The sequence below is a fragment of the Poromitra crassiceps genome (assembly GCF_964638095.1).
Source record: "Poromitra crassiceps genome assembly, chromosome: 13".
Taxonomy (NCBI): domain Eukaryota; kingdom Metazoa; phylum Chordata; class Actinopteri; order Beryciformes; family Melamphaidae; genus Poromitra; species Poromitra crassiceps.
Window position 1 is genome coordinate 43582978 of NC_139644.1, and position 16112 is coordinate 43599089.

The 16112-nt window shown below is 43.8% G+C and overlaps 2 protein-coding genes across 3 annotated transcripts in view; one reads left to right on the plus strand and one right to left on the minus strand.

Moving 5' to 3' along the window:
* Positions 1 to 907: 907 nt before the first annotated feature.
* LOC310787767 (uncharacterized protein) lies at positions 908 to 12487 on the plus strand. The gene is made up of 5 exons (XM_083649253.1): positions 908 to 1130; positions 3189 to 3320; positions 9246 to 9325; positions 9924 to 10094; positions 10678 to 12487. Exons 1-5 carry the CDS (start codon positions 929 to 931, stop codon positions 10828 to 10830), a joined length of 738 nt encoding a protein of 245 aa, XP_083505379.1. The 5' UTR covers positions 908 to 928; the 3' UTR covers positions 10831 to 12487.
* A 127-nt stretch (positions 12488 to 12614) lies between these two features.
* Positions 12615 to 16112, minus strand: part of srrm2 (serine/arginine repetitive matrix 2) — a 49134-nt gene continuing 45636 nt past the window's right edge. For both annotated transcript variants that reach the window (XM_083649248.1, XM_083649247.1), the window contains exons 13-14: positions 15826 to 15993; positions 12615 to 13127 (exon numbers count right to left, since the gene is read on the minus strand). In XM_083649248.1, the coding sequence (XP_083505374.1) occupies positions 13073 to 13127; positions 15826 to 15993 (223 nt within the window). In that variant the 3' untranslated portion in view covers positions 12615 to 13072. The remainder of the gene's footprint in view (positions 13128 to 15825; positions 15994 to 16112) is intronic.

Sequence of the window (16112 nt, forward strand, 5' to 3'; positions counted from 1 at the left end):
CACCTACTGGAGTTTACATCAGATAAACATCAAGGATTCTGGGATTTGTAGTAAGCTGTTGTCCGTTGGCAAACACAATATTGGCGCCATAAAACAAGAAGAAGTTTACCTGACGTCATATTCCCTCGCCTCAATTGAATCAGAATCAGAATCAGAATTAAATCTGATTCTTCTGATTCAATTAAGGCGAGGGAATATGACGTCGGGTAAACTTCTTCTTCTTCTTGTTTTATGGCGGTTGGCAAACAGTTTTTTTGTGCATTACCGCCACCTACTGGAGTTTACGTCAGGTAAACATCAAGGATTCTGGGGTTTGTAGTAAGCTGTTGTCTGTTGGCAAACACAATATTGGCGCATTACGGCCGCCAAGTGGGCAGGATGTAGACATATCGGTAAATTTAAATCTAAACACTTTCCAAACTTCTCCCCCCGTTGGAGACATGTCGTCCATATTTAATATTGTGTCAGTGATTCAAATTTAAGTAAGGGGGGGGGGGGGGGGGGGTACTATTTTCATTTTGTCTTAGTGATCTATCTATCTGTCTATCTATCTATCTATCTATCTATCTATCTATCTATGTAGGCCTATATCTATCTATCTATCTATCTATCTATCTATCTATCTATCTATCTATCTATCTATCTATCTATCTATCTATCTATCTATATCGTGTCAAGCTCAACGTGCGCAACTCGTATCATATTGTCAGTGGACGCTTTCCTGTTGCAATGTTTGCTGATACAATAGCTGACAGGAAATAAACTGTTCCCTAGCAACAGAATTCCAGTGAAACCTCACTGAAACGTTAGGTTGCTAGGCAACAGCTGCGGACCCACTTCCGTTTTCTCAGCTGTCGCAGTCGTCTCCGCCAACTGTAAAACACAAGAGCTCCTCTAGACACAACAATGATCTAACACCGAAGCAGGCATGGAGAACAGACAGAAATACGGCTCGTGTTGTTGCGTCGTGGGCTGTGCGCGGAGGACGGGAACAAACGGCTTGTCCGAAGTGAGAATGTTTCGTTTTCCAAAACAAGCGGAGAGGCGAGAAGCCTGGGCGACGGCGATCAGAAGACGGGGATGGCAACCCAAGAGCCACAGCCGCATCTGCAACGCTCACTTTATATCTGGTAGGCTTTAAGCGACATCTGGCTTCACATGTTACAACCTGAAGGGGGTTTTGTTGTTCCTTAAAGTAACGCGCTATCATTTGTGACTAGAAGCAGCCTGAGGACCGGTATGAGGGAAGGGATTGAGCTGCTTTACATGATGCAAACTACATTATTGAATATTATTGAATGCAGGACCACCAGTTGAAAACCTCTGATTGAAGTCATCAGCCCATCTCAGTAACAGCAGAGGTCTGCACTGCTCTCAGGAGCCTCGATGCTGTCATTGGTGCAGAAGAAAGACAAAAGCTATCATGAGTTTCCGCAGGGGGGATTCAATAAAATACCATCATCTTTTTTTATTTAAAATCTAAAGATAGTTCAAAAGAATGTTTTCATGTGGTTGTGATAGAAGCTTATTGTAGACGGTTTTCACTGAATGGTGTTGCTAGGGAACAGTTTGAAACCTATTCCTGCAACAGGAAGTAGCCTAAAGCTAGGGGCAATATATGTTCAGTTAAAACCGTGTATATTGTATTTTTTATTTTTTTCATGTGTTGCCCAGCAGTTAGATGAATTGAGTTTATGATCCAAGAGTAGTTGGAAAGTGTTGTCGTCGATAACAATAAATAATAAACACAAACCCATTTAAAAGAAGAATCAACTGGCATCAAAGACCTCTGTTTCAAACAGACTCCTCTTGATAATGCAAGTAGGGAGTGTTTTGTGTTTCCAACAGGTTCTTAAACATTTTAAATTGCCCCTAGCTTAGGCTACTTCCTGCTGCAGTGTTTGCTATAGCTGGCAGGAAATAAGATAGGTTTCAACTGTTCCCTAGCAACAGAATCCTGTGAAAACTATAGTGCAGCGGTTCTCTAAAAATATGGGGTCGGGGGGCCATCAGGGTCCCCAGCAAATGTATTAATTGTTAATTCAATTCAATTCAAACTTTGAAAACCCCAAAAAACCAAACCAAAACAACAACAACACCCATATCCCCTACCCACCCCTCAGCTCGAACCCCGGCTCTCTAGCACCTTCCTATCCTGGCTATTCGGTTGTTAAGCTGTGACGTATGACCTCCCAACAATACTATTCCCGGCTCCAAGCCTCTCTGCGTTGTCAATATGCTGCAGCAGTGCTGTGTCCCTCATTGTTGGAATAGATCCCAGACTAAAAAAAATGATTCAACTGTCATTCTACCACTTTCCTTGCGATGAGAAAGAGAAGAGAAAATGGCTGCAGTTAATAAGGCACGTTACAATTCGGAGAAAGTACGTAGAAAAACAAAGTTTGGCGCTAAGTCTAAACAGATTATCTATAAAAAGTTATGTTAGGTAAAAACAATATTTATAAAAAGATATCTAAAAAGATTCATGGGATCTGCCTTAGTTGTTTTGAATGAGGCGAATGAGGAGCGGTGCCGCTTGGCCCCGGAGGTGACGCGGGGTGAACGTCTGTCGTCTCGTCATACCCAGCCACTAATCCTACCCACCCCTCAAATCCGGACTCTCTACTGCATACTAAATTAGGTCCTCCTCAATATGCAAACGGTTGAGAATTACTTATTATATATAAGTCATGTTCACAATGGTTCACTCACTCACTCACTCACTCACTCACTCACTCACTCACTCACTATTCCCCATGTGGTGTTCATATAGTGAACTATCTGGGCCCTGGGAATGATCAAACCAGTTTCCGACACTACCTCACTCTTCTTCTCTGGGAGAAAATGTAGGGTACATTCCACTGTTCACTAGAAATTGCAGTGCATTGTGGGTATTTTACAGTGGCCTATATAGTGAATCAAATTAACAGTTGGGAATTCGGACACTCATACAAAATGGCCAACACACTATATAGTCCACTATTTCTGTAATGGGGACCTGGTTGGAACAGGGCTATAGTGTACGCACAGCACAGTGCAGTGGGAAGGACTGCCCTCACTGAAAAAGTCATGTTGACTTTATTTTGCCAGTATGGGAAGTCTGTTTGTGGCGGGTTTGTCTGTAATTGTGTTCTCAATGTTTGTGTAGGAAAAACGCTGGCATTGACTCCATCTGCTATATTTTTCAGGTGGCCCTGCCACAATATATGATGTGTCAAATCCTGACTGGATCCCTTCTGTCAACATGGGCGAGCAGTACTTCACCTCTGACGGCCAGGCAGGCTGCTGGCAACACAAGAGAAGCAAGAAACTAGAAAAAGGTAAAAACAATGATGTGCTGTAGAGTAGGGCTGCACAATTCATCGTATTTTCATCGTCATCGCAATATGAACATGCGTAATAAACACATCGCATCGGGGTGTCACGATACACTCAGTTCACGATATTGGGTTCACGATAACGATACGATACGATATTTTAACAATACTTTTTTTGCGATCGATTTGTAAGTTGAGGGGGCATCCTCCACGCTAATTTGAGTAATTTCACCATTTTCATCCTCCGTGTCTGTAACGTCCCTCGTCTGTTCAAACAAAGCAATGAAAAGGAGAGCGAGCGTGCAATCAGATGCAGATCAGTGCCACCATGTTCAGCTTCTTTTTCTCGCGATATGAGATTTCATCTCAACGATACATATTGTCACGTTTTGATATCGCGATATATTGTGGGACGATATATTGTGACATCCCTACTATTTAACATTGGGTATAATTGGGCCTTTACTTTTAAAGGGGACATATGCTAATTTCCAGTTGTATATTTGATTATTATTTTATTCTGGGACTCTGCTAGAGTAGCTCTGCATGATTCACAGTTCATAAGACTCCTTATTGATCTTGTCCTGTTATTTATGCAGCTCCTCAGTTCATCCTGTCTGAAACGTTCCATTTGAGCTCCCGTCTCTTTAGCGGACAGCAGGAACTCCTGTGGGAAAAGAGTGGCACACTAGTGTCAAACAAACGTTCATATCTCAAAAACTATACATCAAATCGCTTATATTTGGACATTGTGAGTGAGAGCAGAAGTAGCTGGTGGGTTTGATGTATAATATGTGTAGGCTATGTAGTGTTAAAGTTGTGTGACCTGTCACAGTTTTGATAATGAGTGAATTTAGTTTAAAAAAAGGACAGCCTGTACAGTCTGGTAGAGTGTGTGGTGACATCACGCAGTCAAGGCTGGCCTGGCTCCATAGAGACACTGCGTGACGCGTCATCATTCAGAAACCACGCCCAAGACGGGGGAAAACAGAAACGCCCCCTCCAATCGTGGCATTCTCCTATGTCGCGTGCACGGTGCGTGTTGCACAAAAAGATCGTATATACGGAAGATGAACACTCCAACTTACTTCCTTGACAGCTAGATCCACATTTTTCTTCTCGCCAATTCTCAATGGCTTCCTTGTTTTGCTCAGGATTACAAAATAACTTTAATTGGCGATTTTTTACATTTGTTGTCTGCGCAGCCCACCACACAACAGCTTTTAGCTATGTTTAATTCAAGGGAAATGAAGCTGGTGTGTGGAAATGAACGGCCCGTGATGGGCGTGGCCTATTTTCATGCAGTGTCTCTATAGGATGCCTTTGGTACAGTGCAGGCCCGGGAAAGAGCTTACATTGTAGGTTGTTTCATTGCAACATCAGCGCACAACAAATCCACCATTTTGGCTTGAAGGAGACCCGTCTGAGTGCCTGTCATGGTTCTGTGCTGTTGTCCCATTGGCCAAGGAGGTGTTTTGTTTTTTCCCCAGGCCAAAATGGCGGCAGGAACAATGACCATATAAGGTCACAAGGCCCTATCTGGGTCCGGTCACCTAGCCCCGCCCCCGTGTTCTCATCACCTCTCCTTCAGAGCAACACATACGTTCACATACAGTACCTTTACCTCATTATTTGAAAGGTTGGCCACATTTAATATGATCATCCAACATTGTAACCGTATATGACACAAAATATGGAAAAGTATGATAGGTTAGCTTGAACCTATTCATTAAGCTTCATAATATAAATTAGTTACAAGAGTTACAAGTGATCAGACTGGTCTGGAAGGCCTTGACCAGAGTCGGTGAGAGAAACGGTTGCGTCAACAGAAGGGTCAAATACGCTACAAGAGATCATTATGGTTCATGTAGCTCAAATTCCACTGCTTCCCTATGGTGATGGAGTCGCGAGCTCCGGCGGTTTGGAACTATTGCAGGTCTCCATGATCTGCCGTTACTGTGAAAATAATTGGCCTGGAGAAGTGAATGGAGATGACACAACTCTTTCTCTCACTGAGCTCTGGCCTATAGAGCGTTTCACTGGAATCCTGTTTCTCTCACTGAGCTCTAGCCTAGAGCGTTTCACTGGAATCCTGTTTCTCTCACTGAGCTCTGGCCTAGAGCGTTTCACTGGAATCCTCTTTCTCTCACTGAGCTCTGGCCTAGAGCGTTTCACTGGAATCCTGTTTCTCTCACTGAGCTCTGGCCTAGAGCGTTTCACTGGAATCCTCTTTCTCTCACTGAGCTCTGGCCTAGAGCGTTTCACTGGAATCCTGTTGCTTTCTCTCACTGAGCTCTGGCCTAGAGCGTTTCACTGGAATCCTGTTGCTTTCTCTCACTGAGCTCTGGCCTAGAGCGTTTCACTGGAATCCTGTTGCTTTCTCTCACTGAGCTCTGGCCTAGAGCGTTTCACTGGAATCCTGTTTCTCTCACTGAGCTCTGGCCTAGAGCGTTTCACTGGAATCCTCTTTCTCTCACTGAGCTCTGGCCTAGAGCGTTTCACTGGAATCCTGTTTCTCTCACTGAGCTCTGGCCTAGAGCGTTTCACTGGAATCCTCTTTCTCTCACTGAGCTCTGGCCTAGAGCGTTTCACTGGAATCCTCTTTCTCTTACTGAGCTCTGGCCTAGAGCGTTTCACTGGAATCCTGTTTCTCTTACTGAGCTCTGGCCTAGAGCGTTTCACTGGAGTCCTCTTTCTCTTACTGAGCTCTGGCCTAGAGCGTTTCACTGGAATCCTCTTTCTCTTACTGAGCTCTGGCCTCGAGCGTTTCACTGGAATCCTGTTGCTTTCTCTCACTGAGCTCTGGCCTAGAGCGTTTCACTGGAATCCTCTTTCTCTTACTGAGCTCTGGCCTCGAGCGTTTCACTGGAATCTCTTTCTCTCACTGAGCTCTGGCCTAGAGCGTTTCACTGGAATCCTCTTTCTCTTACTGAGCTCTGGCCTAGAGCGTTTCACTGGAATCCTGTTTCTCTCACTGAGCTCTGGCCTAGAGCGTTTCACTGGAATCCTCTCTCTCACTGAGCTCTGGCCTAGAGCGTTTCACTGGAATCCTGTTGCTTTCTCTCACTGAGCTCTGGCCTAGAGCGTTTCACTGGAATCCTGTTTCTCTCACTGAGCTCTGGCCTAGAGCGTTTCACTGGAATCCTGTTTCTCTTACTGAGCTCTGGCCTCGAGCGTTTCACTGGAATCCTGTTGCTTTCTCTTACTGAGCTCTGGCCTAGACCGTTTCACTGGAATCCTGTTGCTTTCTCTTACTGAGCTCTGGCCTAGAGCGTTTCACTGGAATCCTCTTTCTCTCACTGAGCTCTGGCCTATAGAGCGTTTCACTGGAATCCTCTTTCTCTCACTGAGCTCTGGCCTCGAGCGTTTCACTGGAATCCTGTTGCTTTCTCTTACTGAGCTCTGGCCTAGAGCGTTTCACTGGAATCCTGTTGCTTTCTCTTACTGAGCTCTGGCCTAGAGCGTTTCACTGGAATCCTCTTTCTCTCACTGAGCTCTGGCCTATAGAGCGTTTCACTGGAATCCTCTTTCTCTCACTGAGCTCTGGCCTAGAGCGTTTCACTGGAATCCTGTTTCTCTCACTGAGCTCTGGCCTAGAGCGTTTCACTGGAATCCTCTTTCTCTCACTGAGCTCTGGCCTAGAGCGTTTCACTGGAATCCTCTTTCTCTCACTGAGCTCTGGCCTAGAGCGTTTCACTGGAATCCTGTTTCTCTCACTGAGCTCTGGCCTAGAGCGTTTCACTGGAATCCTGTTTCTCTCACTGAGCTCTGGCCTAGAGCGTTTCACTGGAATCCTCTTTCTCTCACTGAGCTCTGGCCTAGAGCGTTTCACTGGAAGCCTGTTTCTCTCACTGAGCTCTGGCCTAGAGCGTTTCACTGGAATCCTGTTGCTTTCTCTCACTGAGCTCTGGCCTCGAGCGTTTCACTGGAATCCTGTTTCTCTCACTGAGCTCTGGCCTCGAGCGTTTCACTGGAATCCTCTTTCTCTCACTGAGCTCTGGCCTCGAGCGTTTCACTGGAATCCTGTTTCTCTCACTGAGCTCTGGCCTCGAGCGTTTCACTGGAATCCTGTTGCTTTCTCTCACTGAGCTCTGGCCTCGAGCGTTTCACTGGAATCCTGTTTCTCTCACTGAGCTCTGGCCTCGACCGTTTCACTGGAATCCTGTTTCTCTCACTGAGCTCTGGCCTCGAGCGTTTCACTGGAATCCTGTTTCTAGGGAACCGTTTGAACCCAAGTTTGTTTCCTGTCAGCTATTGTACTAGCAAACACGACAGGAAATGAGCCAGGCTAAATTTAGAATGTTTATGTTGTCAAGTTGGAGCAGTCTATAGTCAGTAAGCCACAGACAGAGAACAGTCTATAGTCAGTAAGCCACAGACAGAGAACAGTCTATAGTCAGTAAGCCACAGACAGAGAACAGTCTATAGTCAGTAAGCCACAGACAGAGAACAGTCTATAGTCAGTAAGCCACAGACAGAGAACAGTCTATAGTCAGTAAGCCACAGACAGAGAACAGTCTATAGTCAGTAAGCCACAGACAGAGAACAGTCTATAGTCAGTAAGCCACAGACAGAGAACAGTCTATAGTCAGTAAGCCACAGACAGAGAACAGTCTATAGTCAGTAAGCCACAGACAGAGAACAGTCTATAGTCAGTAAGCCACAGACAGAGAACAGTCTATAGTCAGTAAGCCACAGACAGAGAACAGTCTATAGTCAGTAAGCCACAGACAGAGAACAGTCTATAGTCAGTAAGCCACAGACAGAGAACAGTCTATAGTCAGTAAGCCACAGACAGAGAACAGTCTATAGTCAGTAAGCCACAGACAGAGAACAGTCTATAGTCAGTAAGCCACAGACAGAGAACAGTCTATAGTCAGTAAGCCACAGACAGAGAACAGTCTATAGTCAGTAAGCCACAGACAGAGAACAGTCTATAGTCAGTAAGCCACAGACAGAACAGTCTATAGTCAGTAAGCCACAGACAGAGAACAGTCTATAGTCAGTAAGCCACAGACAGAGAACAGTCTATAGTCAGTAAGCCACAGACAGAGAACAGTCTATAGTCAGTAAGCCACAGACAGAGAACAGTCTATAGTCAGTAAGCCACAGACAGAGAACAGTCTATAGTCAGTAAGCCACAGACAGAGAACAGTCTATAGTCAGTAAGCCACAGACAGAGAACAGTCTATAGTCAGTAAGCCACAGACAGAGAACAGTCTATAGTCAGTAAGCCACAGACAGAGAACAGTCTATAGTCAGTAAGCCACAGACAGAGAACAGTCTATAGTCAGTAAGCCACAGACAGAGAACAGTCTATAGTCAGTAAGCCACAGACAGAGAACAGTCTATAGTCAGTAAGCCACAGACAGAGAACAGTCTATAGTCAGTAAGCCACAGACAGAGAACAGTCTATAGTCAGTAAGCCACAGACAGAGAACAGTCTATAGTCAGTAAGCCACAGACAGAGAACAGTCTATATAATCAGTAAGCCACAGACGGATAACAGTCTATAGTCAGTAAGCCACAGACAGAGAACAGTCTATAGTCAGTAAGCCACAGACAGAGAACAGTCTATAGTCAGTAAGCCACAGACAGAGACCTAAACCTTGCTCACTGGAGTAAAGACTTATATTGTCTGCTTCATCATTCTGTCCTTACTTTTAAAATGTTAAGGCCGTCTTCTGTCACTTCTCTTTCTGTGTAGGAGAAGTTCATCAGGATGCTGATTTTGTGGTTCATACTTTTTCTTGCTAATTGATGATGATGATGGTATATGTTTATTCATTAGGAGGGGAAAAAAATCTTGAGATGAACCATCTTCGTTTTCGAGAAGGGGCCGTAATTGTCAAGACAGCTAACATTATTATGGGTTTGTGTGTGTGTTCAGCTAACATTATGATGGGTTTGTGTGTGTGTTCGGAACAGATCGTCTGCAGATCTCCTGCGACAAGCTGGCAGAGACCGCTGGAGGATATGAAATGACAGACTGCTTGGAGTTTGATCAGGTTAGATTTCATCATGACCACCAAGTCTGATGTTTCTCTTAATGTATTTATTACATAGTCATTTATATGTGTATGTCGTAAAAAATAATAATAATAATAACAATTTACCCTCACTTTGGGGTAGGGCTGGGCAATATTATATCAATACTGTGATAAAATAAGAGAATCCTTTATTAATCCCACAACAGGGGAATTGGTAACGTGTGATGCTATATGAGACTCTTAGGTATTGTGACATGGTATAAGTGATGTGTTGTCTTTTCATGGGTTCTAAAGGCTGTATTACAGTAAAGTGATGGCATTTTCTGCATTTACCAGACTGTTCTAGCAGTTCTATTATTTGCCTTTATACCTACTTACTCATTACACTATATCCACATGACTGATTTGTGATTTCTTATCAAAAATCTGATTGTGTGTACTATTTTATGAAAGCACCAATAGTAATCTATTCAGTATTGTTGCAATATCGATATTGAGGTCAACAAATTGTGGCATTTGATTTTGTCCATATCGGCCAGCCCTTCATCGTGGTGTTTTGATTGGACATCATCTCAGACTGCCTTAACCAACCAATATGAACTTTGCTACTTTCTAGGATTATCAGTCGCTGCACCGGAAGTTGCAAGTGAAGGTGGAGAGGGAAACGTTTAAACTGATACAGGACTGCCACCCGGCATATGGAGAAATACAGTGTGTTACAGTTAAAGAAGAGCCTGATGTCTCTCCCTCTGCCAGCATGTCACACACACATGCATTTACTCAACAGGTCAGTAGGGGGCGTGGGCTTTGCTATTCATGGGTTTCAGTTACGGAATGTTTTTTTTTTTTTATTGTGGGTGCCATCTTGAGGACTGAATGCAGAACACAACTTTTTAGTACCTTAGTTTTTAGTATAGATGTGATGTATAGTTTTTGAGATATATTTGTTAGTCTGTGTGTGGACTGTTCAAACCATGCCCTCCTTCATACTTTAAGTTAGAAACGTCATTCAAACTTTAAATGTGTCGCCACTTCTATTATTTCTCTTATTCAGCTTTACGATACCTTTTGTACTTCAGTTTAAGTTTGACTTTTTTCAACCTTTATAATGGGATCAGCCAAAGAGTGTGTGATGTCACAATTCACTCTACCAGACTTGACCGGCTGTACTTTTCACTAAATGCACATTTTAAAACTCGTGACAGCTCGCACAGCTGTTGTTTACACTACATATCAAACCCACTTCTGCTCTCACTCAATGTCAACATATAAGCGATATTAATGTCTATGTTTTGAGAGTAAGAAGTGAAAGGAGGGATGTTTACAGTTTCATTCACGCTCTTCAAATCTTTTTGTTTCTACCTCCTCAGGCACATTTAGCCGGCGAGATCAAAGAAGAGAGAGAGGAGTCTTCTCTCCCGCTGTGCCAAGACGCCGACACGTTTGTTGTGACACAAGACGGGGAGAAGTGTGCGTTGGCTAAAGATGCAATGTCAGAACTTTATGGATCGTTTCAGTGTTGAGCAACTCACATGGAATAGAACCACTGGAGTCTGTCGCATTTTTATGAGTTTTTAAAAACTGTATAAAACTTTATACAAAGGCCGAGTGGAGTGTTGAAATCCCTTACCATCAATCGTCTGATCTCTGAAGCCTCCACACCTCGAGACGATGTGGACACATTCTCCATCTGTGCATTAAGTTAACAATTCATGGCTAATAATGTGCAGAGGAGATTGCTACAGGGTTCTCACACATTTTCATGGGTAACATTTCAAAACTTTTCCATGACTTCTTAAGGATCCGTAATAGAGTTTCCGTGTAATGTGAGGCGGTGACTCTGAATCAATACCAGACATCATTACTACACTGGACACATAAGACACACCTCTTTATATTGGATTTGAGCTTCCACGTGATGTGATGCATTGACTCAAATCCAATAGAGCAGTGGTTCTCAAATGGGGGTCCGTGGCACTTTGCCAGGGGGTCCGCGAAAAGTTTTCAGGTAAAAATAAATAAAAATGCTACATGTTATTTATTCCTTCTCAAACTACTTCCTACATGGTGCTAGTCTATCAAAATATCTTGGCTGTCATTGATTGTGTTGCATAGTGGTTTTCTGTAGGCTACTGTTGACAAATTGTGATATTGTAAGTCGCTTTGGACAAAAAAGCGTCTGCTAAATGACGTAATGTAAATGTAATGTAATAAAACATATATATATATATTTTTTTTTGCTAAATCTTCATAGTTCAACGAAAATAGTTGATGCTTTAAATCTAAAATGGTTCATGGATTACGTTCTAATAACAAATTACTATCAAATTAAAAGTCAAGCACGTTACCGTGGAAACAATTAAGCTTAGCCCAAAATCACAAATCAGAATGAGGGGTTCCCCGGTATATTTTCTATCTTGTAAGGGGTCCTTGGCTGAAAAACATTTGAGAACCTCTGCAATAGAGGTGTGTCCTATCTGTGCAGTGTACTGAGAGTGTAGTCATGTCTGGTGTTGATTCAGTTCATTCTACATGACACATTAGCGGTGTTACGTAATCGCTACAGAAAACACACTTGCGTTATGTTACATTACGTGGAAGGTTATTCACAGAAGATTATTCCATTTCATTTCACACAATTCCATGACTTTTCCTAAATGTTCAAGGATTTCACCAATTCCATCTCTTCTCCACACATGGAAAACGAGATTTTGAAATTCCATGACTTTTCCAGGTTTTCCATGACTGCGGATTGCGATCGCCTCATGGTCACAAAGCAGTTGTTTTCTTATACATTTTGGCTAATCGGTGGCAGGTTCTCTCAGCAGCAGTCAAAGCTTCAGTTGTGAAGCCCGCTTACGAGTTGCTTCCCATTCAAAAGCAGCAGCTCAAATGATTTCCAGAGAAATGGGACGTTTCATTATTTTTGTTATGTACGAGACCTTGAGTTTTGTCAGTCTTTGTATGAATCATAAACATTTTTCACAGAATTGTGTGAGGCTGTGGTTTACATACAAGAGGTGTCCAAATCACTGTATACCATGATGGCCTCTTGGGGCTTATTGCTTTATTTGAAACCTTGCTTACTTCCTGTCGGCTGTATTAACAAACACTGCAACAGGAAGTGAGCTAGGGACAATTTAGGATGTTTATGTTCTCAAGTTAAAACCGTCTACACGTGTGGAGAAGTGAATAAAAGCAGCATACCAATCCGTCTCGTTGTCATATTTGTCCAGCAGATGGGAGCACTCCACATCAGCAAGGCAGGGATTTGAAAATCAAACTCCACAGTCCACACAAGTAAAATGTACAACTGCTTTTTATTATCATTAATCATTTTTCAACAAAGAAATAAACCACGTGTTGCAGTTCCTAACCACATTAAATGGAAATGGCATATCCGTTCAGTGATATTAACCAAACTACAGACGGCTCATATCCACATTGAGAATGCAACAGACAGAACAAGTACAGAGGAAAGCCAAGATAATCATATTTGATTGGGTTAACTGTTAATTTACATTACACTGTGTCTGTGTGTGTGTTATGGAGAAGGGGTTCCAAATCTCGCAGCGCTAATGTGGCCTGGCTTCCCCTACCTAGCGTTTCTTCAATATACAGGACCGGCCATCCGCTCGTCGCTGGTTACAAAATCTGCTGATTTCTCGGCGCTGGCAGATCTGCGTCTAATTGGACTGTCGGTTGATTGTACAGTCCAGTCGGGAGCGGACACAGGTGGACGGGACACTTCCAGGGGCCGCCCGCTCATTTCCTTCGCCTGCTGCTTGGCGAGCGACTCGGGGACTTCCTGCTGCCACTCCTGACAGAAGAGAAGGAAACGCATCAGCACGCTCTGAGACATCATCTAGCAGGGCCATATGAAATCCTAATTTTATTTATATATATATAATATCTATATCTATATATTGTCATCTATTGTGTGTGTATGTATATTATGCAAAAAATACACATTTCACTGCTTAAGAAACAATCAACTTATTTTATGTAACCCTGGACACATTTCAGTGTCTGCATGTTTTAATAAAAAACTATTGGCGCCATTGTATCGATAACGTATCGCAATATATTCCAGTATTGATATTTTGTCCCACCCCTAATCTGTAGGCTCTTTCACACACAGATCGTGCAAAATTGCAGTTCAGGAGTCCCGCAAATCCCGCAGCCTCGCCACAGAAATTGCTTTCACACAGAGCCAAGCAGCACCGCCACATTCCCGTCCTGCGGTGTGTTTTCAGGTGAAATCCACCGCTCCCGGATTGAAAGGCGAGCGAAGGGATTTCCAGCTCCTCCTAGCCCAAATGAATATTTCCATAGGTTAGTGTAGCCTAGGCTACTGTATGATGAACGAATTAATTCAACAACCAAGACTTCCCTCCTTCTGCTAGTCCGCTGAGCAGGGAGGATAGGTGCACTCGCATGGTGGGCGGACTCGGCTTAATATCAAAACGGGCTCCGCCGCAGAGTGCATCTGCCGACTTTCTGGCAGCGAAGTGTTGCATGAATTGCATTCAAGGAAAGCCAACTTTATTTATACAACACATTTCATAGAAGTAAATTCACTGACTAAGCAGATCGATATGGTGTCATGGTGTAATTCATTCAAAAACCAAACATCGCTGATGTATGCCAGCCAACGAGGTGCAGCTGTGCAGAAAACACGAAGTGTTGTCCACATGCAGCATGGTAACCAGGCTTTCAATATTCATCTGATCGACTTTATGGATCACAGATGCACCATCATGTAGCCTATTAGGTACAAGGCTCATTCTTATCTTTTGGTTCCATTTTTGTGTAAAGCAAATTATTCCCATTAAAGGATGGGTTTTCCGTGGGGAATATGAATATATATTAAATCTCACGCCCCTAAGGTTTTCGAATCCGTTGAAATTTTTGAAATTGGATATTCACTGCCAGAGATATCAAGCATCTCTCACATATTTTTTGGGCCAGCCGACGCGTTTCGCGTCATCTGGCCTAAGTCCGCCTTGCGGAACTCGTGCACCTATGAACTACAACTGTTGTTGGCCATGGTCCCGCCTCTAGAGGTCCTCCACGCCCCTTCAGAGGCCTTGACCAAAACAAAAACGCAGCCATCTTTTCAACCGCCTAGCCTGCTGTAGCTAATATTAGCTTCCCATAGTTCCTTGCAAAGAGACCATTATCTCGGGAACGGAAGCACTAATCGACACGGGACTGGCGGCATTGGAAAGCTCGTCAAATTTTACATCTAGTAGTAGGTGGGTTGAAGTAACGAAATCAACGCTGAGCAATGTACCCGTTTTTACACATTTTTACAGAAAATAGTTACAACATCAGATGCGCGTAACTCCTACGAAAATGCCTTAAAATGCATGAAAAAAAAATTATGAAGACATCTCCCGACATATATACTACCGTTTACATTTGGTGCAATTTGGAGGCAATTTTATTTTCGATTTATTTCTTGTTCTTTGTATATTTCATTGTCGAAGCCTTCTTCTTCTTCTTCTTTGAGTTTTATGGCGGTTGGCAAACATATATGTGCATTACCGCCACCTACTGGAGTTTGATATCAGCCAAATGCCTGAGGGGTGGGCATAAAAACGAAGGCCACGCGAGCCCAGTGCATTGTGGGAAATGTAGTATTTCGAGTCCCCGCAACCGCACCTCCCCCCCACCACCCCCCCCCACACACAGAGTGGATTTCGGTTGATATCTCTGTGAGTAAACCTCCAATTTCAAAAATTTCAACGGATTCGAAAACCTTAGGGGCGTGAGATTTAATATATATTCATATTCCCCACGGAAAACCCATCCTTTAAGTAGCCTAATTAGCGTCCGTAGCCTACTCCGTTCTGAAAGATGACGCCCGCATATCAAACAGCTGCTATAAATGCACATGACTACTTAACGTTAGTAGTTTTTGTAGGGAATGCACAAGTGGCTAGCTAGACAGATTGCAGTTCTGGAGCTGGTTTCCAGAGGGAATATCGTCAGACCAACTCGCCACAGACAGCTATAGTCCTCTGAAGTGTATTATTATATCCGTTAATTTTACCTAGGCTACTAATGTCAACATCTTTTGAGCATAAAGCCTATTGATGTGTACCCCTATCAAGCCTAACCTACTACAGGCATGGAGCATTCCTCCTGGCGCATGATTGTATAGGCTACTTTTTTTACTTTCACTGTCTTTCTTGCTGCATGAGGTGATTTCCCCTGTAATTTCTTTATGAAGCATTCACACTGTTCCGGCTTGCTGCTCCGACGCTTTCAAGTGGAGGTGGGTTGCCTGCTAAACCGGCGCTGTGACAAGGTATGCTCCCGGGACAAAAGGCGTACAACAATTACCCACCAACGCGCGTTCATGACTTTCACATCGGAGGCGCGGATCCTATTTTCCGTGCATTTTTCGGCTTTCAAGGCCGGTGTGAAAGAGCCTTGTGATGCACAAGGTTTTCCAGTTTGCCACTCCCTAGAGGAGGATAGCAGCAACATATCTCCTATTGGCTACGGACCTGCGGGTGGGCGGGGAATGTGCAGATCTTCTGTGTCTTGGAGGAGAGTAGCTGAGCGAGCGAGAGTCTCTCAGCGAATCGGCCGCCACCCTCTGGGGTCTGGGTGGGCTGCATGCCACCCTCTGGGGTCTGGGTGGGCTGCATGCCACCCTCTGGGGTCTGGGTGGGCTGCAAGGCAAACACAGGCATCAGTCAAAGTCTACAACTACCACAGTGCAACCTGCCTTTGGCGACCTCCGTAACGCTCCGCAGAGCCTCCGGCGCTTTATGGAAGGCAGCAAGGGCCG

Bases quoted from the DNA above. Each gene is read 5' to 3' on its own strand.
- LOC310787767 (XM_083649253.1), top strand. From the start codon at position 929: ATGGAGAACAGACAGAAATACGGCTCGTGTTGTTGCGTCGTGGGCTGT. The intron at 3,321-9,245 runs GTAAAAACAATG...TGTTCGGAACAG, and splicing joins AAGCAAGAAACTAGAAAAAG to ATCGTCTGCAGATCTCCTGC. The intron at 10,095-10,677 runs GTCAGTAGGGGG...CTACCTCCTCAG, and splicing joins CACATGCATTTACTCAACAG to GCACATTTAGCCGGCGAGAT.